At 32.4% G+C, this 25,066-nt stretch overlaps 1 protein-coding gene across 1 annotated transcript in view; it reads left to right on the top strand.

Moving 5' to 3' along the window:
• Nucleotides 1-25,066, top strand: part of SP2353 (EGF like, fibronectin type III and laminin G domains protein pikachurin) — a 219,755-nt gene that overhangs the window by 118,479 nt on the left and 76,210 nt on the right. The window contains exons 2-3 of the mRNA XM_085807274.1: nt 3,572-3,688; nt 21,644-22,165. Coding sequence (XP_085663400.1) covers nt 3,572-3,688; nt 21,644-22,165 — 639 coding nt within the window. The remainder of the gene's footprint in view (nt 1-3,571; nt 3,689-21,643; nt 22,166-25,066) is intronic.

Genomic DNA, 25,066 nt, shown 5'->3' with positions numbered 1-25,066 from the left:
AACAGGAACATACAATTCTTGTACTTTTGTCTGTTTAATATTTGCCTAATTGGTATAGTGTTTGAGCAAGAGTATCTAATAATCGATAAAAGAAGAAATGAAAGTTTTAAGAGATAAAAAAGAAAAATTTTACAAGTATAATACTATTTTTATTCTGACATGTTTTAAAAATCAACTTACTTATTCATAAAAAGTATTCTTCTATCGAAATTGAATTAAGCTGCAGATTTAATTGAAAACTTTTCCCATAATATAATAAATGCTCTGTTATAAAAATACATCATTTTCAGTGTTGCTAGGCAGTAAATGCGACTTAACCATCGTATTTATTGAAATTTTATTGCAAACTTCTCCCACAATATAATAAATGCACTGTTATAAAAATACATCATTTTCAGTGTTGCTAAGTAGTAATTGCAACTTAACCATCATATTTCATCTCCGTAATGAACGCTAAATTACATCTATTTCTAGTTCGAAATTTTTTCTTTTGGTACCAGTATAGATTTTCAAGTTTTTTTCTGCTGTTTCTGTTTAAATTTTTTCCTGTTATTAAACACCATTTTTATATTGCTCCTTTAGACTACTTTCGGTTTAAAAAATTTATTTACGTAAAATTACAGCATACCCGATTTATTCAAATGCGCTGTAGTAGTATTTGTGACAAGCTCCTCTGATTGCAGAATCTAGGAAATTTTAATATCCCATTTGTTTCTACAAAATTACTTGAATGTTCCTGAATAATTCAAAGATTTTCATCATTATGAAAATAAGTGTGTTTGATTGGAAAATTTAATATAAGTGAGAAGACGAGTAAATCGTAGAAATTTATAAACGTAGCCTATTTTCAGAATTGAATGAGTTTTGAATTTTGATACTACTTTCTTCTTAGTCTCGTTACAAGGAATAAAATTTCGTTTTGTGGAAATCATATCGTAAAAATATTCTAGAATATAAAATTGTATAAAATAACAACAATGAAGCAAATGGAAACAAATTTGCTATTACTTTTAATTAGTAAAACTTTAATGATCGTCTTCACTCTGCATTTAGTAATTCTACTTTTAATTCAAAACAAGAACGGGTAAATTGCGAGTTAAATTTCTTTGTTTACTATTTTCACACATTTGCTGAGAAAATTTGATTAAAATCGAAGATTTATTAAACTAGTATTTTTTCTGCATAAATATTAAAATAACCGTTTAAAAAAATTAAGTCTTTTTTAAGAGTATTTAATATTTGAAATATTAAAACAGGTTTGGTAAAACAGTTTTCATTCAATAATCTGTTAACGTGCCTGATGATGATCGATTTGATTGTTTTGCTTTGTTCTAACCTATAAAGAATTTTCCATTCGTGAAATAATTCCTGTAGAAATTTTGCAAAGAATAAATAATTGCCCGAAGAATTTAATTCGTGAAATAATTACTCAAAGAACATAGTCTAGAATCGTACAATTTTTTTTTTTTTCAAAAGTTAATTCCGACAAAAGTAGTTGTCTGTTCATTGCACGAAAAATCGTGCTATTACCACCTGCGTTGCGTGCCGTATGTTACTTGTGACTTTCTGTTGAAAAATGTGGCTTACTGAGATAGGTTAAATGAAACCAAACCATTTCAGAAACACACAGTAACTTGCATAGTTTAGTTTTGAATCTCTATAATAGCATTGAATTTTTCTTCCTTTATATTTAGGTAACGGCAAACAGAATATTATTTTGTAATCATTTTTATTCAAGGTGAAAGCAAATTATTGCATTTTGGTTATTTTAGTCTCTCACGGAATGTTTCGTGTTTTTAATCGTGATACAAAATCCGTTAAAAGCATCTCATATTTTGATAAAATTCTCGTGATAAACGTATAATAGGTTCAGCTTCACCAAAGCCTTTCAGGTCAACAAATGTTATTTTTATGTAAATAGGGCAGTCCTTATAAAAATTAAGCCCACCAGCGGCTGAACACAGGTAGTTACGACCTGGTTCGCTTTCAGGCGAACGGGCTGGCTACATGGGCGTTTTTGTGGTTTTTCCCATGTGTAACGCCAGTTTCCCTTAGAAAGGTCCTCCGCGAAGGCATTCCTTCCCTTACGCAGATTGCCCTAGTTTGCTTTGCCATAATCAATTAAACTAAACCAAATCTTATACAGATTATCCTAGTATGCTTTTCTAAAATGAATGAGGAAAACAGCATTTGTCTACTAATAAAATAGTAAAATATGGTACTTACGTATTATCGCAAGCAGTTTGGCGCGATTTGCAAGTTTGAGTAAAAAAGTATGAATAGAAAGAAAATGTACATTTATTAATTACAGATAATTTTTAATACAGTTTTTTATATTATTTTGTTTTAAAATATAAAATAGCAATTAAACCCTTCCGGTTTCGAATTTGAATAAGTTGCAGAATTATTTTTTCGGCGGAAATCTTTTGGCTATTGCTTTTAGCACTGATTGAAAACCGTATTCGCCATAACCATGTACACGTCGACTTATTTTTACTTAAAAAAACATCCCAGAATTGCACAAAAATGGCATTGCGCACACTCTTGACTTTATCCATGTACACTGCTATTTTCTCATAAATTACAAAAATTTTCACGAAAATGCAGGAAAATTTTGTGAATCTTTTCCTGCATTTTCGTGCAAATTTTTGTAATTTATAAGAAAATAGCAGTGTACATGGATAAAGTCAAGAGTGTGCGCAATGCCATTTTTGTGCAATTCTGGAATGTTTTTTTAAGTAAAAATAAGTCGACGTGTACATGGTTTCCACATGCTCTTTTTACAAAACTACGTATAACACGTAGGGTTGCCGTAAATAGGGTCGCCAAATTTGGCAATTTATGCGAATTTTGGCCTGGTTGCGTTAATACGTAAGTACCTAAAATATTATAAACTACGCTTTCTAGATTTGCGTACATAACTGGGCATTTTCAAATAAAAAGATAATATTTTGAGTGAAGTAGAGCAGGCAGAGTTAAATGAAATTTTGGGACTTTTTATCAGGAATAGTTTGTAATGGATGGATTAGATTATCTCTAAATATGGATTAGAGCGAATTAATTAATTCATATAGTATTATATGAATTAATTAATTAGTCAATTGATTAATTGGTTCTGGTGTTTTGAGGGAATAAGCGTTAGGTATTCTGGCCAAGCGGAGTTCTCGAATATGTGTTTTGAGATCAATCTTTTTCAATTCCTCTTTAGCACACAGCATGATCCATCGGCCAGTATAAGCTACACCTAATGTTACGTCTGGAAAATACGAATCGTAAAATTGTTTCCTTCATTAATAGCTTTAAAAATGCACGTAGTACTTAAACATATATATGAGCTGTTAAGGCGAATATCAAAATAGGAATAATTGCTTTAAATCTTAATTATTGTGTTGTATTATAATTGTTATGAGTATACGCGGCGTATTCCTCTGAAATCTGCTTTCTGACAAGGGGAAGGAGGCGACCTTCACAGCTACACCCTATATTCGTATGTGTGTATTTCTAAGAACAGCTACCTTTGCAAATATATCTTAGATTTGCCTTTTTTCTTATTTTAACTTTTCTTTTCTAGGAGAATGCCGTGAAGACAGCCCGTGTCAGCATTTATGTTTTGACTTGCACGACGGGACTTTCGAATGTGCGTGCAAAGAGGGATTTACACTTTCTGTAAATGGCTACGGTTGTATAGGTAAGTTCTATAGATTTATGTTTTGGAAGGAGAGGGAAGAGCTATATACAACTCAGAGGTTCCCCTTCCCCTCCGATAGGCACATTGGGATATTTATTTCTGTTTGACTACTCTAAATAAAAGTAATCATTACAGTTTGTTCTCTAGTATAAAAACAAATGCATTGCGTCCCTTATTTATACATCCGAAAGCTAAAAAAGTCATTTTGCAGCCGTAAATCTTACGCCTTTGAGGAATGAAATCTGTGTTCCTCAAGTATAATTAGTTGATTGATTTAAACAAAGAAAAGGTATTTGCTGAAGGAGATATGCCTTTGCGGAGAAGTTTCTAAGCAAATCTAGCTCCTATCCGTGGTAGACATGGAGGAAAAAGCATAAAAACACGCAATTTCAGTCGCAGAGAATAAAACACGAAACGATCTATATTGAACGAATAAGACCTGTTGTTTGCTTTCCCTGCCTGCACCTATTATCTGTACTATGCAGTTGTAAAATATGTGTTTCGTAATCGTAGTGTTTATGTCTGTCAGAGATATTTGCTGAAAGTTCTGAAGAATCAAAATATGTTCTCTGTAATCTGAAAGTTTTATGGAATTTCGTATCTTGTTTTTCTCACGAAATTTTGGGGAAAATATTTAGTTAGCATAATCCATATTGTAGCCATGGCTAGATCACGGCTCTTTGGCCCCTTAAATGTGGCTCGCTTTGTAATAAATGGTAATTTCATTTCTGAAACATAATTTGAAACAGAAATCGTACTTTTCGCTATCAGTATTTTAATATTTTTAATTGCAACAAGTGCGGGATAATTTTGAATAACTTCTGACTGTGCGTTAAATCAATGAATATGTATTAACTTTCATGGGAAAAAATAAGACTTATCTCTTAATACAGTTCTTATGTATCGAATTAAGTAACTAAGATTCAGGGTTGTACATGATTCCATATGTTACTCCTTACTATTAGAGGGCGGGAAAATGAACTATTACTTTTATGCAATAATCTTGGTAATCGTGATTTCTGTTCTGTCTTATTCCTTAGCTCTGTGTTCAAAAATAAATGAAAACCGGAAGAAAATACTTGATTTTCAGTCCTAAAAGCTCAATAAATCTCTCAAAAACTTAATTTTTTTTTAAAAAACATATTCCTGAATACAAAGCAGCGTAAAAACATTTTCAACAAACGACGTGTTCGAAACTTAAGTGTTCGTTAGTGAATTCGCTACAACTTGTAGAGGTTATTTTAAAATTCTAACAGTTATTTTAATTTTTAAACATGCTTTACTGTCTAGTCCCGTTTCCCACCCACTATTCCTTACCAGAATACGTTTTTCGTATCGCGCTGCATGTAAATGAAGTAGAAGGAGTATTTAAAGGAAGATTTCGCTTACTTCAGCAGAAGAGCTTAGGAATCCTTAGTTGAGCGTGTTTACCGTCAGGCTACTTCTTTGTTTAAAGCTAAATCTTATTACTCTCGGCCGTATTGTATGGGCCTGCCAATATTAATAATTTAATTAAGGACAACTACGCTGGATAGTTTTTTTTTAAGATTTCGGCTAAGTTCAGTTTAGTTTAGCATTAGATGTGTTTCTTATTTTCTTATCTTGAGTTAACGCCCTAGTGGAGGCTTCTGTAAGCCCGAGAAAGGAGCTATCTGTGTTCTTAGTTTGAGATTATAAAGGGTGAGTTTAATCCTTCTCTGAACTTTTTCATTTACTCACTTGGACTTAGCGATAAGTCGCTACATAGTTCAACAAGGTTTCTACTAAGTTAAGCATAGACTAAGTAGTTAGAAACATTACAAACTGTTTCGCACCATTCTATTTTCCAACTTTTCAAATCATGTAGAAATCTGTGTAGCTCTTGGAAATTCTAATTGTAGCTCTTCAGTACTACTAGATTCTATCATGCGGCTCTTACTGACATGAAGTTTGATACTCCTGCTCTACTGTAAAGAAGTGGCAAACAAGTAATTTACAAACGGCTACAGCAGAAAACTTTGGTTTCAGATTTCTGTCTACTTTTATTTCCTGTGACTCTATACTTAGATTAGGATCTACTAATTTTAAATTAGATTCTGAACCTGTATGAAACCTTAACCAGGTTTTGAGACTCGCTAATTAAATAAGGAGACTAAAAATTAATCCTGTCATTTCTATAAGAATTTATTTATGAAAAAAAAAAATTAATTTCTTTAAACTTCTTTTCGAGATTTAATCTCTTTAACTAGGAATTTTTCTTAGGAAAGGAATTAATCTTTTGCCAGATAAAAACAGTCTGCTTTGTCATAAAAATTTATTCTAATTAAAATTAATCCGAATTGTAAAATGTAAAAGCCATTCAACAGTACAGAGGACCATTCTTCTATTTCCTTTTTGCCCACTTCAGGGAACAGTTGCGGAAATTAGGAAAATGGTGCCTACCAGTGGTTTAATGGGTAAGATTACCGAAGACTGGAAGCTCCATCTGGGTACAAATCCCGCGAACGAGGCGTATGGATGGAAGTTTTCCTGTTTTTTTCCACTATGTACTATAGCGTGAATACGAGCCAGTTTTCCTTTAAACGTCTTGCTTAAACGTATCCTTTCCTTTAAATAACCAGTCCTTGCGAGTTTTTCTGTTTGTCCAAACAAGTATAGAGAGAAATTCCAAACACTGACCATTCCAAATACTAAAATACAACACCATACTAAACTAAAAGTTTAGTATGCACATACTAAACTAACTAAAAGCTTACACATACTAAACATACTAAACTAAAATTTTTATTGTAACTGTCTTGTACCTGTATATTTGTACCTGTATTTTTTTCTAAGTTTAGTATGTGGTAGAAAAAAATACCACATACTAAACTAGATTTTTTCTACCATATACTAAACTAAAAGTTTAGTATGTGGTAGAAAAAAATACAGGTAGACATAAGTACACAGGTAGAAAAAATAACCTTAGTTTTTTATTTGTTTCTAGAAAACGTGGCAAGATAAAACAACAAGAACAAATTTTAACTATTCTCGTAAATAAATAAAATAGAAATATTTAGCTATTAAAAATACTGAGAGCTAGCTAAACTCTTTTATTCTCTCCATTTTCATTCAACTTTTAAAAATACTAAGAGCTAGCTAAACTCCTTTTATTCTCTACTTTTTCCTTTCTTTCGATAATAAATCTTTTGATTTTATTATCAAAAGAAGGGAAGTTCTCTTTCTTTTTGGCATTCTGCAAATTTCCAATGCTATTATTTCCAGAGCATCGTTGAACCCAAATTGTTATTATGCGCTATCAGTAGGACATCATTATTGAATATTCGAATTTGTAATAATGGCACGTACCTATTAATATTATTAGGGAGATGTATTGATATTTAAAGTATTGATTCATTTATCGAACATTTATGCCTAATACAGCAATCATCGTATAAATATCTTATGAGTGATCGAACAAATTCTCACGAATGCCTGGTGTCCCTTACTGGTTTTTCATTGTCTTACCTCTACGGATTTTGAGACCAATTCAAAGATGGCAATTTCCAAACTAGGCATAGTGTCTGCTGCATACAAGGAATACGCTAGGCCATGAACAAGAAGTGAGCCTAATAAAGTTTTAGCTCTCATTTATTATATGTTTTACATTCCTTTTGCTAAGATTTTATTGGTTTAATGTCATTATACATAGTAGTAGTTTCAAACAAGCATTTAAATTGTATATCACCAGCCTTTTGGTAAGGGCGGTCCGAGGTGTGGAAACATAGTAGATGTCTTTGCGTTGAGGCTTCAGGATGTAATTTGAAAAGCTCAATAGTTAAATGTTTCTCTATGTTGTAATGAGACCGACATTTGACAACCATGAGAAAAAATGTCTACCTTCCGAAAAGAAAGAAAAAAAACTAACAGAAAAATTTTAATAACTTATTTTCGTTGCTAGGCATTCATTTGAAAGAAAATAATTTCAAACTTAACGAGACCCAGAAGTTCATATTTTCTAACCATTTATCACATCTCATTACTCATTTTGACTAGCCGTTTCTCTAAAAAGGCTGACAGAGTGGAAGACTCCTTATACGCGGACCCAGCTTCAGAATCTGAAACAGCAGAACAAGAACAACTTATTGATATTTTAATTACAGTCTACTGTGAAACTAAATATACTTCTCTTTTCTGATTTATATATAAACTGGTGACGCAGGCCTATCTAGAAGGTATACGTCTGGATCTTCCTGCTCCACAGCGATCCTGAAAATTTTCATTCCCTTTGTACATTATGAAGCAGGTTTTCCAACAGTTGATATCATCAGAACTAATAATAGGTCCATTGCATATGTGAAGGAGTGAAAATGCAATTTATAAACTTGGATTGTTAAACAACTCGTTCTACTCCATCGCTTTCTAAAAATACAAATTAACATAGAGTTGTATGTTAATTAAAATTCAACATGTTTTTAAGCAATGTGAAAAAAGAATATAAAAACATGCACATATAAAAAGAATCACCGCTCCTTCTTTTAAACGCTTATTGGAAGGAGAAGTCGTGATAAATTTCTTAGAGTTCTAAGAAATTTTCCCTTTTTTCCACTGGGTGCCCACGTGGTGAAAGTGATAAGGTGCCACGAATTTTCTAACTTCTTGACTGAAATTTTTTATATGTTCATTTTTATTGAACAATGTAAAGATGTTAGGTTTTCTTGAAGCAGGAGACGTGAAAAATGTGGATTGCCCTCGCCAAAACTCGAACCCTGGACCTCACGAATGCACATAGCTTATGTTTCCAATTACACCGCGAAAGCATGTGGAAAGGAGGTAGAAAATACTTTATAACACTGTAAAACCATATAAAAACCGATGCTACATTAAAATGCATTAAGGAATTTTACGAATTTTAGGAAATGAATAAACACCGCTAATTTGTGTATGTAAGCTAATTTCCCGCCTGCTATAACTTAGTAATTTCTGAAAGTGCTATAATTTACAGACCATGTGGTCAGTGTTTGGAATTTATTTACATTGGTAACGGAAATATTTCAACAAATAACTCTTGGAAGGGAAAGATAGCCATAATTGCCTTTTTGATGGATTTCTTAAAACAGACAACTAATTGAAATAAAATATCTCTGGGAAGTTAATACACTATGAGATTGGCATCTAGGAAATGCCTAGGTTAGCTTACATACTCTTATGCAAAGTAGTTCTGGATCTATATTGCTTGCTGTCTTTTGATCATCCCTACACCCACCCCCCAAAAAAATGTTATAATGAGCGATAAAATTTTGCACCATCGATCTTTTTATCACGTACTCAGCGAGATAAAGTTCTTTCGTACTAGAAGAAAGCCGTTAGCTAAAACTTGTAATATGAATATTGTTGATAAGATTGCGCTCACCATCTTTTTATTCCTGTTTGCTACATTTCAGTTATTCGATAGTCTTCTATAGTAACCGTAACTTTGATTTGTTATTGTTATATGCAAGCTTCGATAATTTAAATTGTTATTGTCTCGTTGTTTATGCTTTAAATGACTGTTTGTCGAACTGCCTGAAACTTTGCTAAAGAGTGATGTCTACAATTCTAGTATTAACCATCAACTGTTTTAACTGTATTTAATTTAGAGAATGCGTCGCACATTGCTCTGTAGAACGGGATGCTAATTTTCAAATAACCAGAAAAAAGAAACGTATTACAGTTGCAGTTTAAGTCTTAATTATTAGACATAGGGTACTGTTATCGCCATGTATTATTTTTAAGGAAATAATGTAGCGAATATAAAAGAAATCGTATGGCAACACTTAACATTCAAGTTGGAACTAAAGATATGCTGTTTTTAAGAAGATTTATGATTTTGTTTTTGAATTTTAAGTGGGTTAAAAATACAAAAGAAGAAGGTTGTTTATTTTATTTTAATAAAAAGACTGGCTATGATGAACTGAGAAAAGACCTGAGAAAAAAATATCTATCAACAAAGTATCAGAAGTGGAGTTACTGAAACGCTCGTGGAGAGACTGATGTTAGTGTAACAAAAATTTGTACTCTTTTGTATTAGGCCAACATTTATTTATGTTCGTTTTCGATTGGAAACGAAATCTTAGATGCGTCTTCTTTGTCTCTAAGCGCCACTCGATTCTGCTTGAGCCTCACTCAGCGTCTGTTTCATTCAAAATTCGTCCATTATGATTTTTTGTTGACTATTTTAAATGTTTCTAAAGCGAGACGTGGCATTATGCTTTAGAATGCTTACACTGTAACATATTACACCTTTATTAGGATGATATCGTTGTGGAAATTTTGCACCCTATCTCATTTTACATAAATTTCGTGTATCAGAGAACTAAGATCATTTTTCTTTTTTCCTCTTCTTCTGAAGAGATTTCTTTCGCAGCTGCCTTTTGCTGCTACTTCTGAAGTTGTAATTCTTTTTTGCTGAACTCATTTTTATGTCCTCCTAGCAACTTCACGTCTTCATTGTTACCTATTTATCCGATAGTTTTGTCCAAAAACACATCATCATAGGTAACAAATAAATAAATAAAACTCCTAAGAGTCAAAGCACTCAAAACATCCGCCTGCAACTGAGTTAATTATAATTTCTTCCAGGTCGAAGTAATAGTCTTGTATATCACTAACTGCCAAGCTTTGTTAACGAGATTTAAGCAATGGAAAATATTAAAATGAGTTTTCCGGAAGGGCCCTGGGTATTAATTATGTGGTACTAGCACTTACTTCAAAACACCTTTGGAAATCATCTGTTGCCTACTTAAGTGTTCGTAACTCGAGACAACTTTCGTTATCCGAGGCGTTTTGTATTCAGGTAATTTGTTTGTGAACTTAAGCGTTCGTGATCTGAGGTTTCACTGTGAACTGAAGTAATATCAAAGTTCGATGTGAATTAAGTAAACAATATTGAATAATCAATGGCATACTCAAGGATCCAACAACAAAGCTGCTATTGGAAGGAAATGTACAGAAAGTGTAATAATATTTTTGTTGAAAAACCATCCGTTTCAACACTGGAGGCTTCCACATCTTTAGGAATATCAAAGTTTACTTCGCAAAATAATGAACGTTGTAAGCGTGTTCTCATGCAAGATAGAGTTTCCTCTATTTTTAACTGATTAAAATTTGTTTGAATTATATCATGTAATTTTTAAAATACAACATTTTACATTCTGTCATGCTATTCCGGCTGTCCTCGGTAATTCTGAAATGTGTAAATACATTATCTGATATCTTTTGGAATTCAGTTACGTTTTTTAAGAAGTTTAGTTAAATTATGTTGACTGTTGAATTACAATTTTTCAATGAAATTTATTTAGTGCTTATGAGTTTATTTCCTCTGGAAAAAAAATATTCTGCAAGCGTATGTCCCGTCTAGGGCTTAAGAACAGTTTTCTAGAAATCGTACCTGTGTAAATTGAAAATTTCTATCTTTACGATATGCGAAAGGAAGAAATCATCCTTATATAATTTTGTGTTTGTGTGGGCCATCCTCATTGTTGCTTTTATTACTTTATTTGTACCACATCTGTAATAATGGACGCTGTTGTAATACAATAAACCCTACAGGTTTAGTAAATTCAAATTAATAAACTCTCTATTTGCTTAATCAGTGTAGTAAACCCTGTATAAGTATAGTACCCTATTTCCAGGTAATCTGTTTTTGTTTTGTTTTATCTTGCATAGTTCACAAAGCCAGTTCGGTTCCTGGTGAAAGGAGTTAATTGCGAGGATGTATTTCGTAATTCATGCCATGTACGAGTATAACATAAACTGGAACTCAGTACTTTCTAGAATATCCTTCATAAAGGCGTCCATCCTTATAGGCAGATAATTTTTTTTTTTTTTTTTTTTTTTTTTTTTTTTTTTTTTTTTTTTTTTTTGCTGCTTTTGCCATGTTAATTTTACAAATAATCTTTCTTTTAAAATCGTTCTCCTTTATTTTAGCTTACGTATATATTTAGAGTTTTGGTATTTTTGTAACTTTCTGTGAGAATACCGAGTATTTTGTCAAATGTTCTCTAATTTACATAGGCACAGTATTTCCTTTTAGCTTATCTATTTGTTTTGGAATCTTTGGAAAGGAATAAAATTTTTTCAAGCTGAAATTAGTTATGCTTCATGTAATTTCTGTGCAATTAATTAGTTTATTTTTTAAATTGCATTGTGATGTCGTTTACTTCTGTTTAAATTATGATCCAAAACCTGGAATATTCTCTTAGTTGAAATCCTTTACATATCCTCTACAATTTTAATCGTGCAAAAATTGATTGCATGTTCCAATTTAAAACTTCACATATTTTTGTAAAAAAGAAATGTTTTATTATTTCACGCGTAGTTCAGTTTTTCCTTGCATGTGCTTTTTTTTACAGTAGATACATAACCTAGTGTTTTAAATCCCAGCAAGGTTCTTTAATATGTTATGCATTATTAAGTTTAGTGAGTAATTAATACAATGCAGCGTAGATTTTATTAAGTTAAAATTATAATTACGTCTTTTATATTTGCTCAAAATCATTGAAATAAACTCAGAGTGGTCGGAAAACATCACATTTTCTTGTTTCCGAAACTTGCTTTGAAAAATAAAAGCTTGTTATTTAATCATGTGTAATCGAATGGAGAAATGAGAAGTTCGGCCCCCTCATAACTGATTCTAGTTATAAAATTCTACGTCGTCAAATTATTTAATTTTATTGCAGTCAATCCACACATTAATTACTATCTGGGAGCAAGAAGCAATTAATTTTATAAGCTAATGACGTACGTATTTAAGTAGGGAGTTAGATCTCATTAAGGCCGTAAGTCTCCGTTATCTTTGTGTACCCCTTTTCTAAGATTTCCGTTCTGCATTAAATTTGTCTTCTGACCAGCCTCTGTCAATAGCCTTCCTCTAAATCAGTGCATTCAGGGGCATGAATATAAGCTATGACATATAAAATAATTAAATTCTGTCTTGCATAAATATTTCAGTCGTTTTAATTAAGAATTACAAACTAGAGTAACTATAGAACATTCTGTTATTCGCAACTAATAATGCAACTAATAATTCGCTATTTATTTCGTTTTGTAAGTTTCGAAATAACTATTTGTGCTGAGTAGTTTCCTTAGTTTCCTTCCCATAATAAAGAGGCTGTTTGCAAATTCTTTGAACAAATCCGCTACATTGTAATTAATCTTTTAAATAAAAATAGCATTTATTAAGTGTTCTTTGTGATGCCTTTCCTTCGAAATATGAAGTACTTCTTGGTTTCTGCAGTTAACGGACATGTTTACGATATGCAGTGGTATTTTGTTCACCTTTTCCCATTGCTTTCTGTAGTTCATCTAGTTGTTTAATACTTCTTATTCATCTTTTGGATCTTTAAACCCGTAACGGTTCTCTTTCGTTTATTTAGCGATTGCTCACCCTGATTCATTTCATATTTCTTAACGATGATGTGGAAATAATTGCTTAATTAAGCAAAGGTACTCTGTAAGCCAACGCCTTGGCCTTGGTCCAGTGTTTAAGTCTGAGATACGAAAGCGCACTTTCTGTCACTCCAAAAGCATCAAAACTTATTGAATGAAATATCAGGAAGGCCACCTGTGGTCGAATGCATAAATCCAGTAGTCAATGAATCCGTTTTGAGTCTCGGCGAATGATATTCACCCATGCTGTTTGCATGGATATTTTCGTGGTTTCTAGTTTTCTTTATGGAGTCTTTCTAAATGGCATCCCTTTCCATAACAAGATTGTCATCGTGTAATTTATAGTATTCGTTTAAATAAATAACAACGTACAGAAAATATCTGAGGACCAGAGCGGACGCAGTCTCTGCGGCTGCACATGGCGGCAGAGTTTAGTGGCGGTAAAATTCTTTCTGCAGTTGGAGACAGGCAACTAAGCAATAGATTTGAACGTATTCCTGGTAGCCTTATCATGATGGAGATGAACTCTTTAACTGGTCCGTAAATGAAGAGATGGAATTTCTGCATCATATTTCAGTAATATAAATGTTTGATTATTACTAGGAAATAAATGCTAAACAAATGGAGATATTTAGTTTAAAAATGAGCAGAGATAAACTTTATTGCTGACTTCAGTTTCTTTGGAACTCAATCTGACTTCATTAAAGTGATGTTTAAAATGTGAATGCTTGCGATAGAGATGCTACGCGCCGGAGCTAGGACGTGTGATCAGAAGAATAATGTTAGGGCCCGGAAGAGATTTTCGAAAGCTTTCAACAGGAACGAAGTAGAAGCTGTGTCATTCATGATGTTGTTATGGAAATAAATTTCGGAAGCTTAATTTTGAATTTTGAGTTTTTTGGAAGATGGTAGCTCAGTACCTCTGAGTATTATAGATATCAGATCAGGTGAGTATAAAACATCGCAAGACAGAGCAGGCATTTATGCGCGTGAACATAAGGGAACTTTCCTGACTTTTAGTAAGGAGAAAAGCTGTAAAAGAAATTATGGGAAATTTACTCATACTCAATACTCAATTATGGGAAATTTACAATACTCAAGGTTCGTTGTAAATGAATCCAGTGATATAAGGTAATTTCATAAAACAGCTAATATAAGGCAAAGTCTATTTTTTTCGCATAAAACCTGGAGCTGTTATGAATAGTAGATGTAAAAATAATATAAGGTAATCAAGGCTTTGCATTCTTCGACTGAGCGAACAAACATTATGTGCAAAAATCTGGGAACTTCAGTAGACTTAGATGTATATAAGTAGTAGCCGTACCGTGAGGGAGATGAACTGACTACTAAGCATTAAAAATAAAATTTTCGGAAAATTAATGGAAACTCTAGATTTAGCATATTTTTAGAGGAATACCATCGGCTGCAAAAAATAAGCAATACATAAATGTTGCGTTCATATATATTAATGCAAATTTTGGAATTTAGGAATGAAGTGTTTTTCCAGGAAACTATTTTAGAGCTGAAAAAGCTAAGTTGAAAAATTCGGTTTTAGAATTCTCTGGAATCTTATCATTGCATTGGTTCAGTGATAATACAAGTTTAATGACTGAAAATATTGACGAACCATTATGTCTTATGGGTATCAAAATCAAGCTGTAAGTAAATAAATTAATTTGAATGGAAATGAAGTTAATTCAAATTGCTGAATTTCTTTTTTTTTCTTCCTTTTTTTTATTTATTTATTTATTTATTTTTTTTTTTTTTTTTTTTTTTTTATGAGTGTAGATTTTCTCCTTCTTCTCTTTCAACGATCGGACGCTTGCTTGAAAGCATTCGTTAGGAAGTGCCGAATCCGTCGATACTTTATGCGTCTCATCACCGAAAACACTGCACAGGGTGCATCACAGTTAAACTGATATTCCGCTTGCAAGAAGGCGAAAAGGGCATATAATCAAGATTTACGCGGGTGTACTATATTTCAACACTACCTATTAGAGTGTTTTCTATTCAGTATGTAAAAATGCATGGTTAGCGCATAGCATGTGCACAAGCAATAAAAAAATGAGGTAAACAAATGTCTTGTTTACTTCTCCAGCTTATATAAAAAAAATAAACTGCGTTTGTCCCTGACACAGCTTTTTGAAAGGATATAAAATGAATCCCCAAAGTGTGATGATATTTGAATTTTATTTGTTTATTATAACATGACAAAATGCACATAGAAACAGTTCTGGTTGAGGATTTTTACTATACGGTGACGTTTAGTATAGCAGCATTTGTGAGTCTATATGGCAGTAAAATTTCTGTCCAGAAAGTATCCAATAGCACAAACTATTTCCTGGTAATTTTCTTTATCTAGGAAACTACACAAAGAATGGAATCATTTGGAATGGGCAAGCATGTAACACGGAAGAATATTGCGGAATATGCTATTGAGGGTTTAAAATCAAACTCCAGATAACAATGAAGCATGTACCATGATAAAATTACATGTACGGAAGGTTTTAAGTAATAACGGAGACCATGCAGAGTATGTGATTTGATTGCCAATGACAATTCTCCTACTATAGCGATTTTTAGAAACATCGAGTTTATTGGCCGTAAATGCGTAATACGGATTATTAAGGACATTTGTAGCTGGACTCTTCCTCCACGATGGTGCATTGACTGCACAAATCCGATTACACACAAATACTTTAAACAATTTTTTTCACGATTCTTGGCCATAAATGAATACCAACATGATGGCGTTTTTTTGCTTTGCCCATGACTACATGCTGTATCCATGCTTCTGCATGTGGTGTATTTGAAGATTTTGGAGCTCGGAGATTTTAGTCCAGTATCACCAGATTGTAACTCCAATGGATTTCTTTAAGCGAAACTCTCTAAGCAGCTCAACGACAAATTGCGCAAGGCACTGAAAATAGCATTATCGTAAATTCGCAGAGAGATATGATATTACAATACTATGTTACCGTCAAGAAAAATGTTTTTGCCTAAAGTTCAGATGTGCTTATATTGATGATGGCGATTTTAAACCTCATCATCAACAGAAGTTCTAAAATTTTGATTTCTCCCTTTTCGCTAAAAGAAATATTTACATGACTATTCTTTTTCGTTTACTTAATTTTTTTATCATCTGAGTATATATGATACGCAGATTTCATATTTTCCTCTTCTACTTTGTATAGCTGAAAATGTTCGCCTATCGCGCATCGTTTTCGAGACAGAAAATTTACCTTATTCATTTCATCGATGCCAATTTGCTTAACCCAGAATTCGTACTCGCTTTCTTGTTAGTAGGCCTTACCAAGCAGCTAACTCTATAACACTTCCATCGAAAATGATATGTATTCTTTAGAATTTAAGAGGAAGTTCTCTGTACAATTTTCTAACATTAAAATACGCAATATTTTTGCTTCTTGAAAAAGGACCCATGCTTATATTCCTTAACGTACAAAACAAGCTTCAGTAAATAATGTTAGGGCCCGGAAGAGATTTTCAAAAGCTTCCAAGTTAAATTTTAAAAGTTAAATTTTAAAAGTTAAATTTTTCTTGTTTTTAAAATGGAAACGTATTGTGAGTACAACATGTATTGCAAGTTACAACATCATACGTATTGTAAGTCCAGTACATTAAAATGGTAACCTGTTGTAAGCACAATAAGCATGCAGTCATATTATCAGGTTCAATGTTCCTTCTAACCTTCTTCGGGAACATACAAGGACCTGACTAGGAACAGAGAGCTTACTAAAGCTATGTTCACTAATTGTAGTAAGTAGACAGGATACAGACGAAGGGTATACAAAACCCCTTTATTTTTCTCTATATACAATAACTTCCGTACTTCGGAATACAATGACCCGCCACTCGGGGTCTAACGTAAAAGTAAAAAAATAAAACTAAACTCTAATTTAACTTTAGAATAATACACGTGGAAGATTGGCCTTATAATAACAGGAAGCGTATGTAGCACAGAGACTGTGAACACTTCAATACGTTTAATTTATCAAGAGGATTAAAACCTCTGGCCTGGAAGGCAAATAGCAACTGCGTAACTTCTAAGGTAAGCGGCCTGCTTCGAACTCACTGCTTCCTCTCTCTCGCTTGGCAAAAAGGCCACACTTAAATACTTGGCGTTCGCCAGACAAACTTTGCATAAAAACCTTCACGCTTATAATTCTGGCCGGAAGTAGAAAATAAGAAGTGATAGTAAAGATTTAAAATAAAATAAACGTTAGTAAAACTTAAGATCCTTACAATATAATATTTCGTTCTGATGCTGGCTAACATTACGAAGCGATAGTAATTCGCGTTGAGTTTTATTTCCAGTATTAAAAAGAACTTCGTGCAAGACGCTTTCGTGTTATTCCTCATGTTTAACATAAGAAGGGCCACTTTCCTTTAAACATCTTTCTGGAAATATCCCTCCCACAAGCAGACAGCCCTAATGCAGAATCAAATACAATCTGCAATCCTAACCTACTTTCAGAGGCAGCAATAGACGTTAAAACTAATATAATACAAGCTTTGTTCTCCATTAGATATTGCAAACATTGAATGCATAGTTTTATAAACTACAATATTTTAATAATTGTATGTGCTAAATAAGCAACTACAAGTTAAATCATTTAAAGGGTAGTTCATGATTACATGTTTCGTCTCCCTTCCGATTCGAATTTGGAAGCTTCTGCAAAAATATTTTTACGATGTCAGTTATTAAAGCTACAGTTGGTAAAAAAAAACCTGATAAAATTTAATATCTTAAAAAGTTTAACTTCCACAAGGAAAACTGATAAACATGGCTTATTCTAGCTATCAAGCACAGTTGAAATAATCAACTAAATTTTGAAAACAAAATCGTTGAAGATTTTGTTTCATTAAAATGGAAACAAAATAAATTATTAAAAAAGGTGCCTGAGCTTTCTGCTATAATTTTTACATTAATTATTTTACTATATTTTTATAGTGACTGATTTATTAGTAATAAAAGTTTTCGTTTTCTCATTTTTTTAAATGTAAGTCAATACATGTATTATTTGTTTGCTCATAAAAAAACTGCTGTTAAAATGCTTCACCACTTGAAAAGTATAATTAAAAACTTATTTAACAATTAAGAACATGATAAATTCAAGTATATGTTGGGGCCGTACATTTTTTTCTGCCTCAGGCGAAGAAGTGTCTAGGCACGGCTATGACTTATGTTATATGAGGACGGTATTTTCAGATTTGCTTTACAATGCACTTTCTACGGGTATAAACTTTGCATTTGCCTCATTTGCGTAATTACCTAAATAAAAAAAAAAAATCAAACATATCGATACTAAAATAAATAGTATATATATATACATATATATATTATTTATTTTAGTAAAACATATTTAGTAAACAATTTTAGTATATATATATCTTATTTAGCTGATAATTTAATGGTCGTTATCAGATTACGTGAAAAGCGTGGGATGAAAACTTTAATTGTGTTGACCGCTGGGGAACGTAATCGGGGAACTCCATCACCGCCTTTGTTTGCTGCAGTTGTGGCGCCGAACATCTGATTTTTCAAGACCAACGTCTGGAGAATAGCAACAAAGTTCGTCTGCAACGACTCCCGACTTGGAAGCCTTCCAGCATCTTATTAATTTGAAAGAGAGATATTCTTCAAATTGGTCGGGTCGTCTGCAGTAAAAAGTCTTTTTAATATTTGTTTCACAGCTGATCAAGATCTTGACTCTCTTTTGCTGTTGCTGAAAATTTATCAAAAAAAATTTCATTTTTCCTCCCTTTTGATAAACTTTATTTCTTTGTAAAGGAACAAAAACTACTTTCCGTTGCTCTGAGCAAACAACGAAGTTCTATTTAGGATGTGTCTCATATTTTATGTAACCAAATACATAAGTTTCACAAATATGCAAAAGTATATAATGCGATTTTCTGTGCATTGTAAACTGTAATAATTCAAAAAAATCATTTTAAAATTTTAAAACAAATTAGGCGAAGTTGTTACACCGTATAATTGTATCTTTCTTAAATTTTGTCGCTGCCAGGTTCTAGAATTTTGGAAAAGACTGTACTTCTGTAAATTATTTCTTGCTTTGAAAAAAAAACGAAATAATTTGCAGAGGGAACTATGTCAAAAACTCTTGTATATATTTTACGATTTATGAAGCATTCTTGGACTGTATTTAAACTTAGTAACGATATTTTAGCCCTGCGATTCCAAAATCGTTAGTAATCTTGCGATTAAACGATCTTGGATGGAGGTCTGCCATTTTATGTTGGTTGATTAATTCATCGAAAGCAAGGCACGTGAGTGTCGTCTGCCTAAGGGGAGGCATTCGTGGAGAACTTTTCAAGGAAAATAATTTCATTTTTCTCTGAACCATGTAAACACCCATGTAACAGCTCATCCGCCGGGATTCGTACCCTGTTCTAAACAAACAAGGTTTCATTTTCATTGCTGGAGTTCAGTGACGTCACTTACAATAGAAATGTAATAAACGAAGGCACAGAGTAGGTATTAGTTGCTTTTCAGCATATTGTGAATCAGTGGAGTCACACGCTCAAAGATTTATGGTCGAGAAAATCAGAGGGTCGAACTACCAGTTTTCAGAAATTTTCTGCACTCGGCCGCTGGTTTTCTCTGAGATTACAATATATTATTTGCTCTGTTAATCGATTATGGCAAAACACATGAAGGTTATTAAATTTATACTACTTCCTGAAAATGCAATTTCGTTAATTTAAGAATTATTTTGGGTAAAAAGTGAAAAATGGGAGAATTCAGGAATCCATTGTTTTCATTTTAACATGCTAATAATTACAAATTCAAACTGCAGTTGAAGTTTTTGATTATATCAGACAACTTGGAGATGATTATTGTGTGCATTGGAATTGAAAGACTTCACTGAATGTGGCTTTGAATATATTGTTTATTACTGCAGTTAAATAGTGCTCTTAAATGCTATGTGAATGTCTGACTATATTTAATGCATGTTTATTAATAAACTGTTGCGTATTATTTTTACATGATTTAAAAGTATTTGTGCCGTTTCTCCGCATCCTAAAATATTACATATATGGCCATCCAAATGGTATAGTGGTCAGGGGCGCCGACTGCGGTACCGAAGGACCCGGGCTTGAATCCCGGAGAAGGCATAAATGTAATTTGTCCATCCCCTCATTGGAAGTAACTGTGATCGTCCATTAGGCGCCTCCATAATAAAATGACCACCACTTCTGGCCTTAGTAATGGCTAAAGCCTAAAAATGGCTAGTGCCCGCCATTAAAAAAAAGTATTACTTATACGAGGCAAAATAAAATGGACGTCTCATTGCAGTTTTAATTTATTTTTCAGTTTTACAAATGAACTTTTTTCCTTTTCTAATTTATTAAGAGAGAAGAGTAATTGTTCTTACTCGAAGTCTGAGCGAGAATTTTTGCCCTAATTAATGTGTAATCCGTAATTCGCGCTGAACGAGAACTTTTGATTCCATTCTGTTGGTGTTAAATTTGTTTTAGCCGAGTGGTTGGAGGCACTGAAACTTTGAAGTTTGTGTGTGGTTATATTGTCAGTGGAATGAGTTAGATGCATGTGTGTTTATGCTAATTTATTGATACGATTTTCCGACTAAACATAAGTCACCTTTGTTTACAAATCCATCATATGTTCTATGACTTATTGTCTTCGTGCGCTTTCCCGCAGTCGGATACCTAAATGCGCTTGATGTGGCAGGGATGTATGTTATTATATGCAATTAAATTACTTCATTTGTGTAGTTTAACTTAATAATTTTTGCATCTATGACATTATTTGCATGATTTATATTTTAATTTCCTTATGCTGTTGTAAATTTGTGCTTAATGTCATCTACTCCAATATCTAAATATCACGAGTTAATCTACTTCTGAAATTTCTTACGGTCTCAAATTATAGTTTTTGTGGCATCAAATGTGTTCGTTTTCTATAGGTTTTTTAAATGAAGAAAATAGACTTAATACTTTCATGAGTACAAATGGTTTTGACTTTTTTTTTTCATTGTGTGCATTAATTTGTTGAATTTAAATGTTAAGTATTCCTGAAGTAAATTAATTTTGATGGAAAAGTTCGGAGTCTTAAGCTATTTGAACGAAAGATTCTGTGTTGGAATCAAATGACTTTTAATTTTTAACTTTTCAGAAATCATTAAAGGACACAAATATCTATTTAAAATATGAATTCACTACAAAATTATCATCACTTGTATGTGGTGTCTTGGATGTGAGTCTTAAAATAATTTATTCTATTATTTTCTATTAAACGAATTAAAAAAAATTGTTTAACAATAAAATGTTTTCATTTCTGTAGTGCTAATTTGTATATTCGATATGATAGCTGTGATATATCATAAGATCTTGTTTTTATTTAAGCTTAATAATTATGAGTGTACATTTTTTTAATTTTTTGAAGCTATCTGAAAATCCATTAATCTAATCCTATCCTGAAATTAATTGTACATTACAAAAGAATATAGTATGTACTTTCTAGAAATATTTATAAGAGAAATATGACTTTCTTTTCTTTTTCAGAAAATTCAAAACTCAAAGAGAGGATTAATTGGAAGAATTCATCTCTTTGGATGGAGAATGGAACTTCATCAGAGGAATTTTTTGATTCTGAAGATGCAGATGCTGTTCGTTCCTTTCATTCGATTTACGTCAGGCGTCCGGAGAGCCGTGCACACACTTTGGATCGAAGTTTAATGGATAACAACGTACAAGTAAACTTTGAATCATTTGACCAAAATAGTAAAAAAAGGACATACACGCCTATATCATACGAGCATCTGTACGATAATTCTGCTGGACGTTCCTTAAACTCACTAAATGTGAACGCGCCTGAACCAGCTGGCCCCAAAGCAATTTCAGTCAGTGATGTTTTTCAACCAATGAACACTGTAGCTGTATCAACACCATCTGTGCATCAAATTTTTCATACTTGTTCGGACCTTCAGTGTGAATCCGGTGGAATCTGTGTTCAAGATACAACATCAAAACGAACTGTGCGATGCCGCTGCCCCTTAGGTCGGAGTGGCATATTTTGTGAGCAAGGTTTGTTCAAATTTTTTCCTTTCTAGCTTAGTTTCTGATTCTTTTGAAACATTTATTTCTATAAGTAGAACATGTTTAAGCTAATATATTCCAGTATTAAAACAATAGGCAGTTTCGTTTCTCTGATACGTCCGAAGAATTTTCGTTATTGCTAATATGTATTTCATGCGTTTAAAAAAACTTCGCTTAGAACATTCTTAGGACTTATGCCGTGAATGAATGAATTAATGCTATGAATGATTGTAGTAAATTAAGTTAAATTTGCTTTAGTCGTTAGTTTGTGGTTTGAATAACAGTTAATTAAATAATTAATAAGCAATTGCTAATCTAAAAGGAGGAAATTTTATGAAACCTACTATGTTGCTGACATCTCCAAAACTATATATATAGAAAGAGCTTATTACTCCAAAGTATATATTAATTTTAACATGGAAAAACTATAAAGCCGAAAGTGTTGCATGAATAAGCAACAGAGAAATATTTAATGGAATTACTTTTTCGATCGAAAATGTACTATGGTGGTGAAATTAGGTTATAAATTATCACGAAGATTATACTAATTACGCTGCAAAAAATGGTATTCAGCACTTTTTTTTTTTTTCAAATTCAAAATTATAAAAATAGCACAAATTTCAGTCAACTGAACTCATAAACATATTTAAAGGCTTATTGGTAATTAGAGGATAAGTTGCATTGCTGATTCAGATGTAAAAATTAATAAATCTCGTATCTTGATGTCATCTATAATCAACATAATCACAGAATTTAGCTTACTTAACAGCAATAGTTATTTATTTGATACAAGAAAATAAGCACGTAACAAGAACGGTTAGAAAATTATGGATTTAATTCTTAAAATTTAGAGATTATTAGAAAATATATTCTTGAGAGTTTAAGGCAACATTTTTCTAACTTACAAGAAACTTGTACTATCGTTTTAATCATTGCTGTCTCTTGTACATTTTCATTTATAAATAAATATTTATAAATTAATATGCAAAATATATTCTGCATTGTGTAAAATACTTAATGTACAGATTAAAAATTTAAGTATGTTCTATTACTCAATGCATGCAATACAGGATGAGTCTTGTATTACCTAGGGTGTCCATAAATTATTCACGGTAAAACGGATGAAATACTCGTACTTCAAAATATGTTTTAAAAAAATCATGCCATTACATTCATTGACTTCGTTTTTTACGCATTTTTCTCCTAATCGATGAACTTCAGATGGGTATCTTGTATGTTTTCTGCGCTTCCAATCCATATAGTCCAGTTACGCTGATCTTGAGATTCCCGAATGCAGCGATACTTCATCTTGCTAGAAAATCAACTCGAGTCGAGTTGTACTGATTTATTTGAGTTAGCAGTTCATTTTCCTAATTCATCATTTTTGCTTTATTTTAACTATTAATGCTTTTCAGTAAATTTTCCTTTCGGCTCGGTTGACTTTATCAGAATATGATTACTAATAAAAATCTTCGTTCTTTCATTGTTAAATTTCTTGGTGTTGTTATTTAGAAAACTGATTTTACTTAGATTTTTAAGTCACCTCGATTGTTTAGTTCTGAACAATATTATAATCAGGAGAATGAATTTCATTTCTTTCTCTGTTTGAGTACCCAATATATGGCGCTCAAGCTGCAAATCGTTTCGTTATCACCATAGAATTGGTGGAAAACTGGCTTACACAATTTTTAGAATTAGACTACATATGGGTTCACTCTTTTTAGATACTTCTACTAAATTTATATTAGGAGATAATATAATCAATATTTCTTTAGTAAATAAATTATATATATATATATATATACACACATATATGTATAGATAATTTCCCCTTTCTAAGTAGAATTACTGGAAAAGAGAAAAATTACTGACGTATATGCTCATGCTCAATAAATTTATAAAAGTTGTCCTCTGTATTTAATATTGAAATTTTTTAACAGAATTTTAATAAGGAAACGTCCAGTGTTCCAATGATATCTTCATTTAAAGAACGGAATCTAGGAGTTCCAAATCCATCCCATTTATATGTTTGGTTTTGGTAGATGTGACCTGAAAATACCCTTTCTACAGCTGTACTGCTTATTGGCAAATTTTAAAGATTAAACAGATTAATCCGTTAAGCACATGAAAAGAGCAGCCACTGGCGCTGAAAACTGTTCGCACCTGCTCTATGAACTTCTGTTTAAGCCTAAATATTTTTTTTTTAATTTTATTTATTATAAACTAAGTTTAGCAGATACATCATTTTAACATATCAGCGTTTTACGATCTACTAAAAATTTTTAAAGCCGCAAAAGTAGTATAAAGTAATAACAAAGTAGCAAAATTTTGGCAAAACGGATACAAACAAATATTAGTCGCAGAGGTTTGTCAAAAGCAGCAAATTTGCGAAAAATTGAACGATCTAGCATCACTGGTTCAGACTCTAAATAAGTGCATCAAGCTAGGTTACTTCCCAAACTCGTGGAGGAACGCGAAGTTGTTTCTGTTTCAAAAAGAGAGGGAAAATAAAAGCAAGCCAGGTTCGTACAAGCCAGTCTGCCTATTATCGGCACGGGGGAAAACCTTAGACAACATAATTGTTCAACGACTGATCCATCATATCGAAAAAAATAACTTCCTAAGCCTAGCACAATTAGGCTTCTTAAAGATAAAAGTACCATAGGCGCCCTTAACAATGTCCAAAAAACCATCCTCCAGAACAAAAAACGAAAATTTGCATACTTGCATAAATCGCCAGCCATTAATCATCTATGTGACTGGCTTGAAAGCAAGACTCAAAATGCCCTTTAAATCTCTACAAACTAATAACCAGCTTCCTGGAGGATAGGAAAATAACGTACAAAACAGACACAGTAGATACCACAGCAGAATAACACAAAGGATTCA

Source organism: Stegodyphus dumicola, chromosome X1 (assembly GCF_044657685.1).
Source record: "Stegodyphus dumicola isolate Sdum_Otavi_A_Nest chromosome X1, ASM4465768v1".
Taxonomy (NCBI): Eukaryota; Metazoa; Arthropoda; class Arachnida; order Araneae; family Eresidae; genus Stegodyphus; species Stegodyphus dumicola.
The sequence above is the reverse complement of the archived record's forward strand: the minus strand, read 5'-3'. Positions and strand labels throughout refer to the sequence as shown.